Source organism: Archocentrus centrarchus, chromosome 23 (genome assembly GCF_007364275.1).
Source record: "Archocentrus centrarchus isolate MPI-CPG fArcCen1 chromosome 23, fArcCen1, whole genome shotgun sequence".
In the NCBI taxonomy this organism is placed as follows: Eukaryota; Metazoa; Chordata; class Actinopteri; order Cichliformes; family Cichlidae; genus Archocentrus; species Archocentrus centrarchus.
The window spans coordinates 19042355-19063916 of record NC_044368.1 but is presented as its reverse complement, the minus strand read 5'-3'; the positions used below and the strand labels follow the sequence as shown (position 1 = coordinate 19063916).

The following is a 21562-nucleotide window of genomic DNA, read 5'->3' as shown; positions in this document are numbered from 1 at the left end:
GACACATGTAAGATCTTTTAGAGCTTGCTCTTCATATGCTTATGATATATTGAAGCTAAAGTTTTTTTTCATCTTTTCTCAAAAATTCTTGTCTGTTCAAACGCTCCCAACAGACGGCCCGTCCTCAGTGGTGATCGGAGGGGTTGACGTAGTGACTCTAGGAATACTGTACGGTTTCAGTGCTCGGCCAGTTGTTACCCTGCATGTAACTTCACCTGGACCTGGGGGAATGTGACCTCTCAGGGCCCAGAGCTGAGCCTGAAGCTTACGCAACTACAGGCAGCACAAAACCTTACTTGCACAGCTGTCAGTCTTGATACAGGAAGATCAGTCACTGCACACAAGATGCTGCAGGTGGCAGGTAGTGGTATCACGATTACATTTGATAAGTTTTCTATGCAGCAACAACTACGACCACATTTTTTTTTCAAACTTTTCAGCTGGACCTTCAAACATACAGATCAGCGGCCCAGAATTTCTCCCTGCAGGAGTCGCGTCCAACTCACCTGCTCGGCTGAGTGCTACCCGTCCTGCAACTATACATGGAGCACTGTCTCTGAAGGCTTACCAATCAATCTTGCACAAGGAAACTCAGTTTCCATCATTCCACTTCCTGGTACTGTCTCTGCTCCTCTCACCTGCAACGCTGAGGACACCCTCTCACATCTTTACATCTCCACGACCCTGCTTCTGCAGGTTCCAGGTATGTGAAAGTTATTAACTCTACATTAGCTAACAATAAACACACTGAGAAGATACTATTTGGCAATGCATCATTCGTTCATACCATTTGTATTGCTATTTTCTAAAGTAAAATTAAGCTAAAACAAAATTCACCTAATTCTGTGGACTATTAAAATTTGATGCCTTCATGTCACACTTGCATACATCCTTGAACCTTTGATGTGGGCGCCCCTCGAGTCTGGCACCAGCTTCTACTTCACCACAGAGTGTGTCCTTGGGGATTCATCATCCATAGATGGCCAAGTCATACAGCATTGCAAAAGCAGATTTTGCGTGCTGGAAGTCCCAGTTTGTTAAAGAACCCCTAGTGTTGGCTATGCTATTGTTCCATTTGATTCCAAGGATGCATCATAGATAGCACAGATTGCAGCTGTTCGGTCTTGCTTCATTACAGGGGTACGTTGTCTGTGCTTCACTGTTGTACAGCAGGGTACTATGGATGCCAAGGTTACCAAGGTTACCTTCTTGTTTTCCCACCCTTATTTGCTGAGCCTTGACATTGTCTCTGCAACTGTACCAAACCTTGTGGAGATCTTCTCTTCAAGAGAGACGTTACTGGTGACGGTAGCACCTAAGTAATCGAAGGAGTTTACAGTATCCAAGGGTGTTCCATTGATAATGACATTTACGGGATTATCTTCATCTTGACCCATGAACTTGGTCTTACTGATACTTATGTAAGGCCAAATTCTTTGTGAAAGCCTGGTAAGAACCTCCTGGAGCTCATCTACTGCACAGCAAACAGCAGCTCAGGGATCAGGATTGTCTATTGTTTACCAGCTGTGGGAAGAGAACATCTTAACTGGTTGGGGCAACCCAGCTTGAGGTGGATGGTAACTGTCCACTGAGGTGCAGTGACCTCTCCCACCATCAGAAACAACCCCTCGTTAACATTTGCCAGTTGAGTGAAACTTGACTGTTGCTTCCTGTGTTTAACCTTCATCCAGTTCTTGAAAAAAGCTAAAGTGTCTTTTCCAGATGAAAGGCCTGGAAAGAGTGTATGGAAGTTCTGGTCTGCTCAGTTCCCTGGACTCCCTTGGCTTCTTCTGGTAAGATCCAATGGAAAAGATAAGCACAGTTCTGATTGGCACCCAAAGAGCTCCAGTAGTTGCCAGATCTGTCTTGGTGACTACATCCGCCTCCACTCCACCAGGGTCTATTGCCATACCCATAGGCAATACGATTCTTCTCTCAGGATTACTCACTTTGCCTTCCCCCTCCCAAGGCAGTGAAGTTATTTACCCATAACTATGGACCTTGCTCATGGGCACCAGGATGTGTCCACAAGCTGGTTGGCCTGAATACTGCATATCTGGAGGCCAGATGTCCTCCAAGTCCTCTGCAGTAAAGTGGCCAGTTTGTGTCTCCATGTGGAGGCACTGCATGAGGCTTGCTGGTGGAGATGTTGTATACAGGCAGGGAAGATTTAGACATTTAGCTTTATTTTTTCCATGCAGCTAGTCAGTGGCAGGAGCTGTAAGTGTGGAAAACACACACTGCAACTACACAAACTAACCATTTAGATGCACAAAGACATAGACTAAGATGAAATAAAATATTTGGTTGAATTAAAGACTGTTTATCAATATACAAAAAAAGCAAAAAGCTAACTTTTATAAAATATTATAATCCAAAACCCTCTTTTTTTTAAAAATAAAACAAAAAAACAATCTTATTTCTTCAACTACTCCCAACAGACGGGCCATCCTCAGTGGTCATCGGTGGTGTGGACGTAATGACAGTGGGAATCCTGTATCCTTTCCGGTGCTCTGCAAGCTGCAACCCCAGCTGCCAGTTCTCCTGGACCTGGGGTAACATGACCTCTGAGGGGTCAGAGCTGAACCTGCGGATACTGCACGAAGATCTATCTCTGAACTTGACGTGTACAGCAGTCAATCCTGCGACAGGACAATCAGTCTCTGTCCAAAAGGTGCTGCAAGTGACAGGTATGAGAGTTCAATTTAAAGTTCACACATGTTTATTACTTGCACACTGACCTTTCATCATTTGAAATTTTAGCCATGCTTACATGAACATCCACCATTGTCACAGCACATAATAGGGCATTTCAAAAAATGACAATATTGTGGAAAAGTTTTTGAGCCTCCATGTCACGACCCACTGATGCAGTAAATGCACACCCATCAATTATTGAGTGTATAAATACACATAGATTAAGTGGATAAAAAAGGATAAGCTAAGGCAAAAAAAAAAAAAAACATGTATAACTGAAAGATGTAGCTTTCTATTAGAAAAGTGTTCTCAGTGTTGAATAAGAAAATTAAACTTTCTATCCTGTCTGTTCTATTTTTAACCTCAGACGGCCCGTCCTCAGTGGTGATCGGAGGGGTTGACGTAGTGACTCTAGGAATACTGTACGGTTTTCAGTGCTCGGCCAGTTGTTACCCTGCATGTAACTTCACCTGGACCTGGGGGAATGTGACCTCTCAGGGCCCAGAGCTGAGCCTGAAGCTTACGCAACTACAGGCAGCACAAAACCTTACTTGCACAGCTGTCAGTCTTGATACAGGAAGATCAGTCACTGCACACAAGATGCTGCAGGTGGCAGGTAGTGGTATCACGATTACATTTGATAAGTTTTCTATGCAGCAACAACTACGACCACATTTTTTTTTCAAACTTTTCAGCTGGACCTTCAAACATACAGATCAGCGGCCCAGAATTTCTCCCTGCAGGAGTCGCGTCCAACTTCACCTGCTCGGCTGAGTGCTACCCGTCCTGCAACTATACATGGAGCACTGTCTCTGAAGGCTTACCAATCAATCTTGCACAAGGAAACTCAGTTTCCATCATTCCACTTCCTGGTACTGTCTCTGCTCCTCTCACCTGCAAAGCTGAGGACACCCTCTCACATCTTTACATCTCCACGACCCTGCTTCTGCAGGTTCCAGGTATGTGAAAGTTATTAACTCTACATTAGCTAACAATAAACACACTGAGAAGATACTATTTGGCAATGCATCATTCGTTCATACCATTTGTATTGCTATTTTCTAAAGTAAAATTAAGCTAAAACAAAATTCACCTAATTCTGTGGACTATTAAAATTTGATGCCTTCATGTCACACTTGCATACATCCTTGAACCTTTGATGTGGGCGCCCCTCGAGTCTGGCACCAGCTTCTACTTCACCACAGAGTGTGTCCTTGGGGATTCATCATCCATAGATGGCCAAGTCATACAGCATTGCAAAAGCAGATTTTGCGTGCTGGAAGTCCCAGTTTGTTAAAGAACCCTAGTGTTGGCTATGCTATTGTTCCATTTGATTCCAAGGATGCATCATAGATAGCACAGATTGCAGCTGTTCGGTCTTGCTTCATTACAGGGGTACGTTGTCTGTGCTTCACTGTTGTACAGCAGGGTACTATGGATGCCAAGGTTACCAAGGTTACCTTCTTGTTTTCCCACACTTATTTGCTGAGCCTTGACATTGTCTCTGCAACTGTACCAAACCTTGTGGAGATCTTCTCTTCAAGAGAGACGTTACTGGTGACGGTAGCACCTAAGTAATCGAAGGAGTTTACAGTATCCAAGGGTGTTCCATTGATAATGACATTTACGGGATTATCTTCATCTTGACCCATGAACTTGGTCTTACTGATACTTATGTAAGGCCAAATTCTTTGTGAAAGCCTGGTAAGAACCTCCTGGAGCTCATCTACTGCACAGCAAACAGCAGCTCAGGGATCAGGATTGTCTATTGTTTACCAGCTGTGGGAAGAGAACATCTTAACTGGTTGGGGCAACCCAGCTTGAGGTGGATGGTAACTGTCCACTGAGGTGCAGTGACCTCTCCCACCATCAGAAACAACACCTCGTTAACATTTGCCAGTTGAGTGAAACTTGACTGTTGCTTCCTGTGTTTAACCTTCATCCAGTTCTTGAAAAAAGCTAAAGTGTCTTTTCCAGATGAAAGGCCTGGAAAGAGTGTATGGAAGTTCTGGTCTGCTCAGTTCCCTGGACTCCCTTGGCTTCTTCTGGTAAGATCCAATGGAAAAGATAAGCACAGTTCTGATTGGCACCCAAAGAGCTCCAGTAGTTGCCAGATCTGTCTTGGTGACTACATCCGCCTCCACTCCACCAGGGTCTATTGCCATACCCATAGGCAATACGATTCTTCTCTCAGGATTACTCACTTTGCCTTCCCCCTCCCAAGGCAGTGAAGTTATTTACCCATAACTATGGACCTTGCTCATGGGCACCAGGATGTGTCCACAAGCTGGTTGGCCTGAATACTGCATATCTGGAGGCCAGATGTCCTCCAAGTCCTCTGCAGTAAAGTGGCCAGTTTGTGTCTCCATGTGGAAGCACTGCATGAGGCTTGCTGGTGGAGATGTTGTATACAGGCAGATTTAGACATTTAGCTTTATTTTTTCCATGCAGCTAGTCAGTGGCAGGAGCTGTAAGTGTGGAAAACACACACTGCAACTACACAAACTAACCATTTAGATGCACAAAGACATAGACTAAGATGAAATAAAATATTTGGTTGAATTAAAGACTGTTTATCAATATACAAAAAAAGCAAAAAGCTAACTTTTATAAAATATTATAATCCAAAACCCTCTTTTTTTAAAAAATAAAACAAAAAAAACAATCTTATTTCTTCAACTACTCCCAACAGACGGGCCATCCTCAGTGGTCATCGGTGGTGTGGACGTAATGACAGTGGGAATCCTGTATCCTTTCCGGTGCTCTGCAAGCTGCAACCCCAGCTGCCAGTTCTCCTGGACCTGGGGTAACATGACCTCTGAGGGGTCAGAGCTGAACCTGCGGATACTGCACGAAGATCTATCTCTGAACTTGACGTGTACAGCAGTCAATCCTGCGACAGGACAATCAGTCTCTGTCCAAAAGGTGCTGCAAGTGACAGGTATGAGAGTTCAATTTAAAGTTCACACATGTTTATTACTTGCACACTGACCTTTCATCATTTGAAATTTTAGCCATGCTTACATGAACATCCACCATTGTCACAGCACATAATAGGGCATTTCAAAAAATGACAATATTGTGGAAAAGTTTTTGAGCCTCCATGTCACGACCCACTGATGCAGTAAATGCACACCCATCAATTATTGAGTGTATAAATACACATAGATTAAGTGGATAAAAAAGGATAAGCTAAGGCAAAAAAAAAAAAAAAACATGTATAACTGAAAGATGTAGCTTTCTATTAGAAAAGTGTTCTCAGTGTTGAATAAGAAAATTAAACTTTCTATCCTGTCTGTTCTATTTTTAACCTCAGACGGCCCGTCCTCAGTGGTGATCGGAGGGGTTGACGTAGTGACTCTAGGAATACTGTACGGTTTTCAGTGCTCGGCCAGTTGTTACCCTGCATGTAACTTCACCTGGACCTGGGGGAATGTGACCTCTCAGGGCCCAGAGCTGAGCCTGAAGCTTACGCAACTACAGGCAGCACAAAACCTTACTTGCACAGCTGTCAGTCTTGATACAGGAAGATCAGTCACTGCACACAAGATGCTGCAGGTGGCAGGTAGTGGTATCACGATTACATTTGATAAGTTTTCTATGCAGCAACAACTACGACCAATTTTTTTTTTTTCAAACTTTTCAGCTGGACCTTCAAACATACAGATCAGCGGCCCAGAATTTCTCCCTCCAGGAGTCGTGTCCAACTTCACCTGCTCGGCTGAGTGCTACCCGTCCTGTAACTATACATGGAGCACTGTCTCTGAAGGCACAGTGTTCAGTATTCCACAAGAAAACTCAGTTTCCATCATTCCATTTCCCGGTACTCTCTCTGCGTCTCTCACCTGCAAAGCTCAGGACACCCTCTCACATCTTTACATCTCCACGACCCTGCCTCTGTGGGTGGCATGTATGTGAAAGTTATTAACTCTACATTAGTTAACAATAAGACGTTATTATTGGGCAATGCATCATTCGTTCATACCATCTGTGTCACTACTTTCTAAATTAATGTAAGTGGGAACCAAATGTCACCTAACTTTGTAATCATGTTCATCTATTTGCCTGCAAACTTTGGAAGCATGTCATCACTGAGAGGTTTGTAGTTCCCAGCAGAGACTGCAGGAAGTCACTCTTTCCAGGGAAGAGTTGGTCCAGCAGTTTGCAGTCATGTCCAGGATGTCACAATAGGTCATAAGGGCACAAATCCATGAGTGCCTCCCACGGAAGACATTCCCTGATGTTACATAACAATGACGATATCATGTGATCAAAGTTTGTGTTCAGTGATAGTGCAAAGTAATCGTCATTTCACAGATACAGTATCAGCGAACGTCCTGTTCATTCACAAGTGTGAGGCGCAAAACTGCTTCAAAGACGACAGCTACTGCCTTAAACTGTACAGACAACAGGATTTGTTTGATGTACATTGAACATCGTTTTGCTTATTAACTGTTCTCACTGATACTTGACAGGTTTTTGCTTGTTCCTTGTGCTCAGGGCCGGATGGCAGCTCGGCCACTCATCCTGAACAAACTTCAGCTGTGCTGCTGCTGGCCTTCATCATTTCTGCTGCCTTGACACTGTGATCGCACGCAGACAGGTGAGGCTCTACATGTTGCCTGAGATATGACGTAATTAGCTCCATTGTTTTATTATTGTCTTGTTATTAACTTTCAGTCTTTTTTATTATTATTTGGTACCATCATGCTGTTTTTTTCTTATCATCAGATCATTTTGTTTCTCCGTCAGATCTTTCCAGGCTCTGTGACTCACCTGTAACCTAACAGCTCAGTGTTTAATGCATTTATCTCACTTGTTGACAGTGGGCGGATCTGTTTGTACTTTGTAATGAGCGTCATTGAAAGGACTTTCATATCAGAGTGAGCAGAAGGGAGTGTGCACAAGAGGCTGAGATATTAAGATATTTGAAACATTCCCGCACTGATGCGGGAGTTTTCAGATGGCTTCAGGAGTTCTGCTGACAGTTACCAAACTTAACCTGTAATTATTTACACCCTAACACGTGCAGCAAAATTAATTAGGAGATGACAATCAACTACACAATCCTGAGAAAAGGGTTAATTAGAAATAGATTTTTTTTTTTTAGCTTTAGCTCCACCTGCTGGACAAAACTAACATCTCCAACCAAAATATTGTGACCTCTGTTTATTATATTTGGATGAAAAGGTACCTTTTGTGAACACCAGAGAGCACCGTACAAACTGTTTAAACACATTTGTGGCAGTAATCTGTTGGTTTGTAGAATGAGCTCCTAATCAGAGCCACAGTGGCACCTTCATTAACACTTCCTCAGTCCTAATCTGAAAGCTCCAGACTGGCTCGGTGGTTATCAGCAGACACCAGGGCTTCAGTGACGGTTCAGACCTTGAAAAGGACACTCTGTAACATCACCAAATGACTAATAGTGGGTCAGCGACCACTTCAAAGGGGACGGCCCCCACAAGGGTTTAAATACCTGGCACCTTTTGGTTTTTAGAACTGAAGAAGCCTCTTGGATGTCTTTAAAAAAAATAAACAAGTCCAGTCGCCTTTCTTTCAGGCTTTTGAGATCAGTTTGTGTGTCAGAGAGAGGTCGCTAAGTGGCCAGCTCCTAGCCAAGAATTGGTCCACCTCAACTAAACTGTTTCCCCATTGGCTTATTTACCTGGTTTCACAATAGCACACTCTTCACACCTGTTACCTGTGCTTACAAGGCTACCCTCTCCGGAAATGCAGAAGATTTATATGTTTGTGCTTCCAGATCTATTAATTTGAAAAATCCCATTAGCTATGTGCTACTTTGTTTCAGGTTAAACAAAATAACTGCAGTGCCACGTGTGTTACAGGTTGCTCCAGTAGTTAGTTAATGTTCTACCCTCTCTTAGTTTAGTCCATGGTAAATGGACTGTAATGGAGTGTCTTTTTACTCTCACCTAATAGTCTTTAAATTGCAAGCTACATCCACAGACACATTTTCAACGCTCACTTACACATGCAAACCCAGACGGATGCATCAGTGGGTTCAGTATCATACCAAGGGCACTTCAGCATACAGATACAGAAGCTGGAGATCAAACCATTAACCGGCTCTACATTTAAATCCTGACTCACCAAAAACAGCAAGAATTTTGGGGACCATAGCTGAGAATTCGCTAACCAGTGAGGACTGAATGTTTCAGTCACATCTATATCCAGGAGATGTGACTGAAACAAACAGCATTACTTGTACTACTACACCACCACACCTGTTTCCAAATTATTTAAAAAAAAAAAAAAAAAAGCTCTAAAGTCAACTTCCACATTATCAAATGTGTGTGATTTGACACTAAGATTATCCAAAAAAGCAAGTCTACTTCACTTTATCTAAAACATTTTTTTGTCGTCTTGCTGTTGCCAAAAGAAATCTTGAAAATAGCCACCATCTTTGATTTTCAAATGGCTAATGATCAAAACAGTCATCATTAAAGAGTCTGTATCAATTCTGGCACTTGTATCCACTTGTGAACAACTTCCCTGTAATGCAAAGTTATCTGCTGCTCTACTGCATCCCCTTTAACTCACAAATACAAGCACTTAGAGCAGGGGTAGGGAACTCCAGGCCTCGAGAGCCAGTGTCCTGCAGGTTTTAGATGTTTTCCTGATCCAGCACACCTGAATCACATATAGAAGTCATTAGCAGGACTCTGGAGAACTTGACTGCAGACTGAGGAGGTAATTCAGCCATTTGATTCAGGTGTGCTGGATCAGGGACACATCTAAAACCTGCAGGACACTGGCTCTCGAGGCCTGGAGTTCCCTACCCCTGGCTTAAACCCAAGTTGTTGAACCTGGTGAGCAAATCCCAGCATTTGGCTCTTACTGACAACCATTTCACTTCTTTGCCTCGTTATCCCAGTAGGTTTTCTTGTATGCTTCAGCAAAAATGGCACACAGTGGTTGCTTCTTGCAGATGAAGCAAAGAAGAAGAAGAAGAAACAGCCTTTATTGTCCCACAGAGGGGAAATTTGGGTGTAACAGCAGCCGCAGTTATTATAAATATAAGTAAAAATATAATAATTCACACTATTAAGAAAAGAATATAAATATATATAAAATCAACAAACAAGATTAACCTTAATACTACTAATAATAGGGGGTGATTTCACGAGCAGGCGCTCTCTCTCTCTCTCTCGATCAGGCTCGCGGTGAACAGAGCTCACACGGGGAGACGTGACAGATTTGAGTGCATTCAGTTTGTAGCTGCTATTCAGCTCCTCTCTGATTTATGTGCTTTCCCTGCAGAGCCGTACTGGTGTGGAGACACTGGAAGAACTGTGCCCAGTGAAAACTTGCTTCTCATGGTCTGATCTGCACATGCTTCAGTGACATGTGTACTGTACGTGCATATTTACCTGTTCTTCACTTGTAACATAAAGTGTTTACTTGCCTTTCAATTACAATCCATGCCAAGTCATGCTGCAGCTACTGTTACTTTGAATAAAATTCAACAGCTCATTTTCTAATATTTATCACACATTTGGGGAGTCGCATCAAATGAAGTAAAGCTAAGTCCAAACAAAGTACAAAATACAGCTTTATTTGGTTTGCAGTTTTCTTGGCGTACCTCGAGAACAGTGCTCACACAGACCCGTCCACGCTGTTACACTGTAACTGAAAATTCCCACTTCACTTAAAGGAAACTTCTGGATTCATGGAGCATTCAAGTACAACACCTGTTACACTTTTTTTTTTTTATTTTTATTTTTTTTTTTAAATCGCCTGTTCATCAGTTTATGGAAGCACTTAAAGAGATTTGTAAGACTTTAAAATTTCTTTTTTTAAAATAAAGAAAGCCAATTCCACAAAACTTATCAATTAATAAGAGAAATATCTACATATGAGTGCAGAAGCCCATTTTTAACCACAAATGTTGACAAAATAATGAAGTTTATCATGTTAACAGTCGCTGATCATTAGGAGGAAATATTTCTTTATGTCAACACAGTTAAAACTGTTAATGCTCAATTAAACTTACATTTGGGACCACAGGAGTGACGGTTGCTTCAATAACACCCGTGCACGCCTACTCAAAATATTTCAGTAAAAACCTTAAATAGATCTGTGATTAATGACTCCATAAATGACTCATTTAGATTTCTAGCCAATTTCTTGTTATTCAAAAGTCTGCTTTTCTTTCAAAAATAAAGGATGTTTCTAAGTTGCAGCGTGTATGTTTGTCAACAGTCGAGTTATTGTACAAAATGCAGCTGAATCTGAGTTACAGACAAGCTGAATTTGCAGCCTCCAACTTTAAATAAACAGTTATGAAAGAAAACGTCGGCATTCCCGAGGAAAGAGTCGCGGCTCTGCAGTCCTATTCAACAGGAGTGATTCATTTATTCAGCATTAGAATACAACTAAATAAACAGCAGCTAAACTGTTTGTTTGCTGTAAATGTGCTCACACGCCGTACTTCTTCTGCAAGGCTGTGACGGACGATCTGTCCAGGTTGGCTTGGTGAAGAAAGTCAAACAGTTCTTTAAGCACTGCGAGGAAAACAAGACAAAACAGTGGGATTATCAGTATGCTGCAAAAATGTGGATGAAAAAGAGAAAGTGAAGATACGAGCTGTCTGCAGCAGCACATCATGAAGACTCCACCTTTCTTCTCTGAGGATGACATGAACATAACAGCCATGTCGAAGCGCCTCACGCTCGCAAGGCTGCCGAGAGTCTCCAGCACGACGGCCGGGTCTTCATTCCTGCGAACAAAGCTGACTTTAAAATACACTATAAAGATACACAACTTCACTACTTTGACTGTGCTGAAGTACGACTAAAATTAGTAGGAATACACGATCCATAATAATGTTAAGTGACTAAATTAAACAAAACCAGGTCAGAGCCAGATAGTTTTCATGTGAATGCATTTCAAAAACTGACTTGATGTAGAAGTCACGCAGCGTCCTCAGGATGTGATTGAGGATGTCGGGTTCGAGGGAATTGTGGAAAATCTTAGCGTAGGCGTCAGATTTGATTTGCTGCACACAAAAAAGAACAAACAACAATTTCAGCTGAAACAAATTCCTACAGCTTTGGGTTTATTCAAGATTTGGTTCAAACCTCAAATCTGATTTGTTCCAGCTCAGAAACGCATCATTTCCTCTCAGCATAAAATCTTTGAGAACACAAAGAAAGCTCACAGACACACACACAGACAGCTCACCTTCAGATATCTGTAAACAATTTCGGGCTGGTTTCCGATCCTGCGGAGGTCAGCCTCCAGCTGGAAGCTGTTGGTGGGCGGAGGCGGCGGGTCTGTCGCTGTCGAGGCGGGCTCGGTTGATGGTTCAGCAGGACCAATGGTTTCTGCCTGTTCTGGTTTTTTGGTCTGTCTGATGAAAAGAAGAACAATAACTATTTAATAATAATTTAATAATTTTTACAATAAAATAATCAATCTGGGGCTTTACAGAAAACTTAAGAGCAGTATTTAAAAGCACTGACTGGTCTGATGCCTCTGACAGCTCCTCAATTTTGATCATCTTGGCGCTGGGCGACGTAGAGAGTGGAGACGATCCCTCCTCAACGTCCCTCACCACTTCCTGCGGTAAGGGCTTGTACGCACCCGAGTCCACCTCAGGCACCGTCACCTTTCCACTGACTTCCCTGATGTCAATCCTCCTCAAAGGTTTCTGGAGAGGGAAAAAAAAAAATACTGAATGTGTGTTTATAACTGCACACTGTCAGTGGATCTTCCACAGAACCTCCCCACTCCCACGGCACAATTGAGACTGCACCATCAAAGTAATTTGAACCTGTTAAAAAAATGACTGTAGTAAATTAAACTGAATATTTGATAACAGGACTGAGGTTTTAGCAATTTTACTGACGTATATAATAAATCATTTAACCAAAATACTCTTGTCACACTTTCCTACCGCCTGAAGTTATTGTAAATGTATCCGGCTGCTGTATAAATACGCTAAACTAAAGGGCATCGAGAGTGACCAATGCAACGTGGGAAATGCTTCTTTTTGCTACTCACAGTTGAGCGAAGATGTGCCGGTTTATCCACTGGCTGGACTGTTCTCCTCTGTGAGCTGTCCTCTGTCTGAAGACGGCCGCTGGAGCCTGCGTCCTAACAGCAGAAGTGAGAGAAAGAAAATCTCTAAACAAAGTCAGATGCATCTGTCCAGACACTGGATCCCAATAAGGGTAAAATGCTTTTTCTTCCTCTGTGAATACTTCTCAGTTTTGGACTATTGACTGGACTTTGAAACATACTATCTGGAGTTTCTGGAGTTCATTCAGGGCCTGCTTGTTTCCAGGTTCCAGTTTCAACACCTGCTGAAAATCTGGCACACAAACAGAAGTAAAGATTAAAATCCAGCAACACAGCACAATATGCTTTTTTTGGCTCACAAAAACACAGACACACTGCACCTTGTTTGGCTTCTTCCAGCTTTCCTAACGCCACTCTGGCTGTGCCTCGGCGGGCGAAAGCCTTGGCGTAAGTACTATCCAGGAAAATGGCTTTAGTGCAGTCCTCCTCAGCCTCCTTATACCTGCGACAAAAAAGAGGAAAAAACGAAGCCGGTCAGAAACAAGATGGAAAATCTCCAGCAGCATTTTCGTCTGCGTCAAGAAAAAGCGCCCTTACTTCTCCAGCTTGAGATAAGCCATGGCTCTGTTGGCAGGCAGCAGGACGTTCATGTGGTCTGCCTCAATGCCTCGGCTGTAGCACTCAACAGCTGCTTCATACTTCCCTTCTTTGAAGTAGGCATTCCCCTGAGAGACAAATACCCCCATCACTTAGGTGAGCTCTTTGGGAAGAAGTGGAAAAACCCTGCTAAAACTCATCATGCAAACCCTACTCTGTCCTTCTGGAAAACCGCCTCCTGTCTCCTCTGCTGCTCCTCTATCCGGCTCTGTTGATCAGGATCGACTGCGGGGGCCTCCTGCGGCTGCGTGGCTTTACTCGCAAAGGCAGGTTCCTCATGTCCGAGGGCCTGAACCAGACACAGGAAGACTTCAGACTGGAAGAACCGGCAAGATGAGTGTGACCACAAATGAACACCTTGCACTCACTCACCTCTTTGATTTTCTTAATTTCATTCTGTGCTTCCAAGTTCTCGGGGTCAAGCTTGAGAACCATCTCGTAATCTACAAAGGATTTTACAGTCATCTCAGGGCACATGAATTCAACTGTACTCGCTTGTTGCAGTGCGTGTTACCTTCTAATGCAGGTTCATACTTCTTCAGCGCAAACCGAGCTGCTCCTCTCCGCGCGTACGCTTTGAAGTAGTTGCTGTCGAGAGCGATCGCCAGGTTGCAGTCAGACTCAGCCACAGCATACCTGCATGAGGACAAACCCTCACGTTAATATCACAGGTGGACGGTAAAACGCCTCAAAAAGGCTTTACAGCAGCCGCGCACTCGACTTACTTTTTGAGCCTGAAAAACGACGTGGCTCTGTTTGTGGGAAGCACAGGGTTGTAAGGATCGGCAGCCATTCCTCTTGTGTAACACTCAATTGCGTCGTCGTACTTCCCATCTTTAAAAAACTTGTTACCCTAAAAATCAAAGTATGATCTGTTTGAATAGGAACTACTGCTGCAAATTTCAGGGGGAAAGCAGTATAATAAAAACATGAAAGAAGCAGCAGAATTAATATTTATCCCTCAAGTTTCTCCACTTCATGCATTCCTTCCAGGAATCTATATTAAAAAAAAAAGACTCACAGCTGTGCTATAAAAATGTAAATAGAAAAGATACAGAGCAAAAATTGCGAAAGGCTGACTTGTTCTTTAACGAGCCAGTCTGCAGTGAAGTAGACTTCAAATGCTTCCTCCTGTGTGTACTCCTGTACATCTAGTACTCTGTGCAAATAACAAAACATGTAAACAGACTGAATGAACAAAACTCCATCCTTCAGTCAGCAGGATTCTAGCTAGCTGTGATTGGATGTGGTGCCGTTGCGCCAACTGAGGACTTCAGCCGTTATCCCTGCGGCCATTAGCATTAGCGTCAGTACACATAGTGGAAAAGATGAGTGCTCGGACCTTTTGTTGGGACTTGTTTTCGTCATTCTCTACAGAATACATTATTCGGCTGCTCATCTCACACTTTCAATCAACCAAATTTTGAGAAAAAGTACAGCCCTGTGTACTTTTACTGTAATTACTGTGGACATTTCCACATCATGAAGGTAAAATTCTGTGTGGCACCAGTAAACACACTGACACTGACATTAAAATAAACCCCTGGTTCTAAGGCACTCACTGTTTTTTTTTTTCCCCATCACAGATCCATGCAACGTGTTTCTAATTTTGATGAAATCAATGTAACCTATCAAAGCTCAGGGGTTTAAAAACAAAATAAGTTCATCACTGAGATGAACATACAAGGTTACTTCCACAAAGAAAAGGCAGCCAGGTGTGAGACACAACTCTCAACTAGTTACACACAGATTCCCACATCAGGACCCACAGAACTACTAAGAGAAGAGTAAACCATATCTCTGTGTGTGGTGACTCATCGGGAATGATACTGAATGAGAAGAGTTTAAAATAATTGTTTAAAAGCAACACAGAATGCTTGGGAGCCTCACCAAATTAAAATCCAAACATTTCTACCACAAACTGATGCAGAAACGGTACAAACTATCACCAGAATGTAGGATGTTTTTTTCTAATGCAGTACTTCACATTTAATATTCACCTTTTCCTTCTCAGCCAGTGCTTTCTCTGCATCGACCGCAGTGTCCTCCGAGTCCGACTCATTGGAGTCTGCAGGTGATTCCTCCTCCTTATCCAGTTCTTCCAGAACCTTGTCCTTCCACCACAAATAAATCACAAAACATAAACACTGCAATGAATTGCATAAGAGTTTTGCTGCTATTCTTAAGTGTAAAGGCCTACACTTACCACATCAAACTTGTCCCAGGATCGATAGTCATATGATTTGATTCTTGATGCTTGACTGGCCGCCTCTGTTTTTGAGTCCCCATCTCCAGCGAGCTCCTTCTTCTTTTTCTTCTTCTCCCTCATCTTGGCTCTGTAGTCCCGGTTGCGCACTGGTGGGACTTTTTCCTACAACAGAGACAAGAAGCTACTGACACCTGAAGGGAGCTCACCAAGAACCTTACGAGCTGTCTGCAGGAGGAGCATACCTGAACCTCCTCAACGACCCCTGTCCTCAGCGCCTCATCCTTCCTCTTTATGTCCACCTCCCAGCTCTCCAGCTCCCTCATGAAGCTGTGCAGCTCCTCCGCATTTTGCCGCATATGAAGCAGCAACTCAGCGGCTTTGTTCCCCCCGGACATGTCACTGCCTGTGAAACACACATTTGTTTTGGGACAAACTCTTAACTTAGCTGTATTTGTCGCCTTTTAGGTCCGTGTGGCAGTCGGAAGGAAAACACGAGAATCACGTTGTCACACGTCTGTGGCTAGCGGCTAGCAAAAGTGTCGCTAATTAAGGGAAAAAGGAGGTGAAAATAACTCTGCTGTTACTCAAACCGTGTGAAATACCTTCCATGTCTTTCCCGGGTTGACAGGTAAATTGTAGCTTCGATTAGTTTGGCTAAAAACTACGAGAAAAAGTGCCGTTTACTCACAGCTTTCTGTTTACGTTCGCAGCCATGACAGTGACGTACCGGAAGCCTTTGCTTTGCGTATCCGACGCCGCACGTAAGCAGAGATCGTCTATAGTAGCACGAAGTCACTGGTGTGTCTTTAATATGCACCCAAACAAAAGAGGTTTACAGTCAAATGAGAAAAGGGAAATTTGAAGGCTAAGTTAAAGACAGCGCATTTTTATTGTGACTAAAAATCTAACTTAATATAATTGAAATGTGAATCTGAAAGTTTTGTTTGCTGAGGAACTGCAACAAGCACTTTTGATTCTCAGACCCACTTCAAGTTAACTGCTTTCTTCGCAGTCTGAATAGACGACCTTCACTGTAGGCTCGTCGCTTAAATATATACAAGGTTAATATTTTGTTGCTTTCCGTATTTTTGTGAATCATAATTCTTGCTGTTTTCTATAAGAGTGATATGAGCGACATTAAAAAAATGTTCATATTCATCACCTTTGACCTAAGCTGTCACGTGACCTACAAAACAGTAGCGGCCCCTCTTGCTAGCTGGCTGAAGCTAACCGGGAGGACTTATGCGGACATTTCCAAATTGGAGACATTTCACACAATGAACCAGACTAAACAGGAGGAGGAATATGGATACGACTTATTCCCGGAGAGAAACCCGGGAGGGCACAAGAAAATGTCAATTGCAGAGAGCCTGTTCACTTTTAACAACAAGTGTCAGGTCATGTTACAGTTTGCAGTGGAAACCAGTGAGTTTCAGTGTTAGCTGTGTTCTTTAAAGGGGTCGTCACCTCAGCTGTAAGAAGCAGATACCTGCTTGTTTGGGGGGTTAAATGGCTTTGCAGTGTTACTGACTCACAGTCTCTATCGCAGCACAGCGCTAGCTGATTCAGTGAATGATAATGCTAACCAGCTGGTGTGCTTGTCTTTCAGGTCCCTACGCCAAACTCCTCCTGAGTGCCATGAAGAGTTCGGGATGGTGCGTATCATTTCAAAATAAAATACTAGCGTCTTTATCAGACTTCATCTTTCACTGTTTATCTCATATTACTGCAATATTACTACACTATATTTCCAAAAGTATTCGCTCGTTTACCTTCACATGGAGATGAATTTGAGTGACATCCCATTCTTAATCCATAGGGTTTAATATGATGTCAGCCCACCCTTTGCAGCTATAACAGCTTCAACTCTTGTGGGAAGCCTTTCCACAAGGATTAGGAGTGTTTGTGGGAATTTTTGACCATTCTTCCAGAAGCACATTTGTGAGGTCAGACACTGATGTTGGATGAGAAGGCCTGGCTCACAGTCTCTGCTCTAATTCATCCCAAAGGTGTTCTGTCAGGTTGAGGTCAGTCAAGTTCTTCCACACTAAACTCACTCATCCGTGTCATTTTGGACCTTGTTTTGTGCACTGGTGTGCAGTCATGTTGAAACAGAAGTGGCCATCCCCAAACTGTTCCCACAAAGCTGGGAGCATCAAATTGTCCAAAATGTCTTGGTATGCTGAAGCGTTAAGAGTTCCTTTCACTGGAACTAAGGGGCTGAGCCCAACTCCTGAAAAACAGCCCCACACCATAATCCCCCCTCCACCAAACTTTACACTTGGCACAATGCAGTCTGACAAGTACAGTTCTCCTGCCAATGACCAAACCCAGACTCATTGGATTGCCAGACAGAGATTTGTGACTCCAGAGAACACGTCTCCACTGCTGCTCTAGAGTCCAGTGGCAGCGTGCTTTACACCACTGCATCCAACACTTTGCATTGCTCTGGGTGATGCAGCTGCTGAGTCATGGAAACACACTCCATGAAGCTCTCTGTGCTTTCTTCTTGAGCTAATCTGAAGGCCACATGACGTTTGGAGGTCTGTAGCAACTAACTGCAGAAAGTTGGTGACCTCTGTGCACTACGCACCTCAGCATCCACTGACCCTGCTCTGTGATTTTACACAGTCTACCATTTAGTGGCTGAGTTGCTGCTGTTCCCAATCACTTCCACTTTGCTATAATACCACTAACAGCTGACTGGAATATTTAGCAGTGAGGAAATTTCACGACTGGACTTGTTGCACGGGTACCATCCTATCATGGTACGATGCTGGAATTCACTGAGCTGAGAGTGACCTATTTCAAAAATGTTTGTAGAAGCAGTCTGCATGCCTAGGTGCTTGGTTTATAAACCTGTGGCCATGGAAGTGACTGGAACAGCAGAATTCAATGATTTGGATGGCTGAGTGAATACTTTTGGCAATGTAGTGTAGCTACAAAACAGTCCTAACAAATGAAAAAAAAGGTTAATTTTGCTGTTGCTTTTTATTGTTAATAAACAGGATAAAATCAACAGAAAAATAAATAAAAATATAGATTAAGATTATTTTTATAAGCTTAATTCTACTGCAGATAATTTGTTTTTACAGCTACTATATTCGTGTTAAAAAAATAAAATAAAATAAAAAATACAAACCAGAAGTGCCATGAAAAGGTATGTGCCTTCCATCTCTGATTTCTTAGTTTTTTTGCAGATTTGTCACATGCTTCAGATCATCAAACAAATTTTAATGTTAGGCAAAGATCATTTGGGAAAATACAAAACGCAGTATTTAAATGATGATTTCATTTATTAAGATGAAAAAAAAAATCTCCACTCCTACCTGGCCCTGTGTGAAAAAGTAATTCCCCCCTTTGTTAAATCATGAATATAATGTGATGAACCACATATTTTTGGGAAGCAGAGTTCAATTTCATTAGCCACATCCAGGCCTGATTACTGTCAGACCTGCTGAATCAAGAAATCACTTAAATAGAACCTGTTTGACAAAGTGAAGCAGACTAAAAGATCTTACATAGCAACACATCAGACCACGACCTAAAGAAACAGCTGAGAAACAAAGTCAGTGACATCTATCAGACTGGAAAGGGTTACAGAGACATTTCTAAGGCTTTGAGACTCCAGTGAAGCACAGTGAGAACCATTATCCACACATGGGGGAAACCTCGAACAGCAGTGAAGCTTCCCAGAAGTCACCAACCTACCAAAATCACTCCAAGAGCGCATCCAACACACATCCAAGAGGTTACAAAAGAACCCAGAAGAACGTCTAAAGAGCTGCAGGCCACAGTTAGGATCAGAGTTCATGATTTGACAATAAGAAAGAGACTGGACAAAAGTGGCATCCATGAGAGCGTTCCAAGGAGAAAACCACTGCTGACCAACAAGAACACAGAGTCTCATAAGTCCGGACTTAAATCTGATTGAGATGCTTTAGCAGGACCTTAAACGGGCTGTTGATGCTTAAAAATTGTCCAGTGTGGCTGAATTAAAACAATACTGTAAAGACGAGTGGACCAGAATTCCTCCACAGTGATGTGCCACTTACCTCAGTTATCAGGTTTAGGAGGCAATTACTTTTTCACACAGGGCAGGCAGGTTTGGATAGTTTTGTTCCCTTAATAAATGAAATCATTTAAAAATTGCGTTTTGTATTTATTCAGGTTATCTTTGTCTAATATTTAAATGTGTTTGATCAGAAACATTTAAGTGACAAATATGCAAAAAAACTAAGAAATCAGGAGGGGGGCAAATAATTTTTCACAGCATTACATTACAAAACAAACAGCTTTCACTTTTTCCCCCTGGATGCAGCCAAGTGCTTAAAGACCGGCACTTCTCCTGTGAGGACTGCGATGGGACGGTCAGCGGCGGCTTCGATGCAGCCTCGTCTCAGGTAAGAAACACGAGAACAGAGGTGTTGCAGGAGGTGCTGGACTGCGTGAACTCATTTGTGATGTTTTTCCCAGATTGTTTTGTGTCAGAACAACATCCACCAGCAGTCCCACATGAACCGAGTGGTCACGCATGAGCTCATACACGCCTTTGACCACTGCCGGGCCCACGTGGACTGGTTCAACAACTTCAGACACCTGGCCTGTTCAGAGGTGAGCGGCAAAGTCTTCTGCGCTGTACACCGTTCACAAGAAAGCTGCGCCCCAATAAAAGATCCAATGAGAATGATTTGGAATTTCCAGCAGTAGGGAAGCATTAGCTGTTAATAACAAGTTAATAACTTCCCATATTAGTGCCTGGAGACGTTGCAGAGATTGTCTCTGGGCGGTGAGACTTTGAACTTCAGCGTTCTGCTGCCCTTGACGTTGACAGGTTTTGGTGTCTTTGTTTCAGATCCGGGCAGCTAACCTCAGTGGCGACTGCTCCTTCACCAACGAAGTTGCCAGATTCAACTTCGGCTTAAAGCAGCACCATCAGGTATTTGCGCCGAGCTAAAATGTGGCTATTACTTGCAGATTTCAGCCTGCAGCTCCAATTTCAAACCAAACTCACGTGCTTTCCTTGGACAGGAGTGCGTCCGAGGCCGCGCGCTTCGCTCCATCCTGGCTGTGAGGAAAATTAGCCGAGACGAGGCGGAGAAAATAGTTGACGAGGTCTTCGAGCCGTGTTTCAAGGACCACGCGCCGTTCGGACGGATCCCACACAGCAAGAAGGACGCCAAGTTTGCCTACAGAGCTTACATGAACAGGGACCGATATTATGCAAACCTTTAGTGTTATCGCATTTTCATTAAACTCCCAAAAGGGTGCTCAGGAGGGCTGACTGGAGCTCGGCAATGCGGTCAGCATAAAAGCCTCAGCTGAACGACTGTGTGTTGAATCAATCATATCCCTTCAGAAAGGGATTTTTAGACAATGATTTGTCCTTGGAAGAGGAAACAAAGGAAGGAGCTGCGTACAGCTACATGCTACCTTCTGGACACTCATTCAGAATCATGTAAGGACTGATTTTACTCTGGAAGTATTAGTGATTTTTGTCCTCTGTTTTTAGGTGATTAATGGGTGCTGTTAAGGAAATACACAATTTCCTTTTTGTACATCAGTGTGTGCTGTGATGACAAATAAGGAAGTATTTCTCTTGGTGGCTCTTCATCTTGTTGCCACATTGACCTCCATAAATTTCCTCTAAATATACTTGATTGTATGTGTATTAAACAGAATCAAATTGTATGTAAATTAAAGTTTATTTCGTCTGGAAATGTTTTTCATATTTTTTTGTGTCTCACTTTTTTTATTTCTAGACTCCAGCAGCACCACAAAGTTATATTAGAGGACAGGACACACCCTGTTGTATCTGACCTTGGTCCAAAATGTTTGAATTTCAGAAGAAGTAAATGTACAGATGATTAGAACACGATGTGTCTAATCCTAATAGAGCATCCTTCAAATTAACCTGTAAGATGAGGGAAGTGTGAAAAGTTCTTCCACAGC

The 21562-nt window shown here is 42.8% G+C and overlaps 3 protein-coding genes across 4 annotated transcripts; 2 read left to right on the top strand and 1 right to left on the bottom strand.

Annotated features, from left to right (window-relative positions):
- Nucleotides 1–680: 680 nt before the first annotated feature.
- On the top strand, nt 681–10271 carry LOC115773368 (peroxidasin homolog). Its single transcript, XM_030720071.1, has 9 exons — nt 681–703; nt 2442–2690; nt 3065–3313; nt 3393–3656; nt 5390–5638; nt 6014–6262; nt 6344–6607; nt 7198–7300; nt 9982–10271. Exons 2-8 carry the CDS (start codon nt 2480–2482, stop codon nt 7284–7286), a joined length of 1575 nt encoding a protein of 524 aa, XP_030575931.1. The 5' UTR covers nt 681–703; nt 2442–2479; the 3' UTR covers nt 7287–7300; nt 9982–10271.
- On the bottom strand, nt 10256–16356 carry rpap3 (RNA polymerase II associated protein 3). Of its 2 annotated transcripts, none has more exons than XM_030720070.1 (17): nt 16299–16356; nt 15853–16013; nt 15608–15772; nt 15402–15515; nt 14127–14254; nt 13916–14037; nt 13774–13844; nt 13556–13690; nt 13342–13469; nt 13125–13246; nt 12966–13036; nt 12727–12819; nt 12186–12373; nt 11905–12073; nt 11622–11719; nt 11340–11440; nt 10256–11225 (listed from the first exon to the last, which is right to left on the bottom strand). In XM_030720070.1, exons 2-17 carry the CDS (start codon nt 16003–16005, stop codon nt 11140–11142), a joined length of 1944 nt encoding a protein of 647 aa, XP_030575930.1. In that variant the 5' UTR covers nt 16006–16013; nt 16299–16356; the 3' UTR covers nt 10256–11139. The 2 variants fall into 2 exon arrangements, with proteins under 2 accessions (XP_030575930.1, XP_030575929.1); XM_030720069.1 differs by having other exon boundaries at nt 16213–16355.
- Nucleotides 16357–16760: 404 nt separating this feature from the next.
- atp23 (ATP23 metallopeptidase and ATP synthase assembly factor homolog) lies at nt 16761–21330 on the top strand. Its single transcript, XM_030720315.1, has 6 exons — nt 16761–17035; nt 17220–17265; nt 19932–20013; nt 20087–20224; nt 20466–20549; nt 20642–21330. Exons 1-6 carry the CDS (start codon nt 16888–16890, stop codon nt 20843–20845), a joined length of 702 nt encoding a protein of 233 aa, XP_030576175.1. The 5' UTR covers nt 16761–16887; the 3' UTR covers nt 20846–21330.
- Nucleotides 21331–21562: the final 232 nt, after the last annotated feature.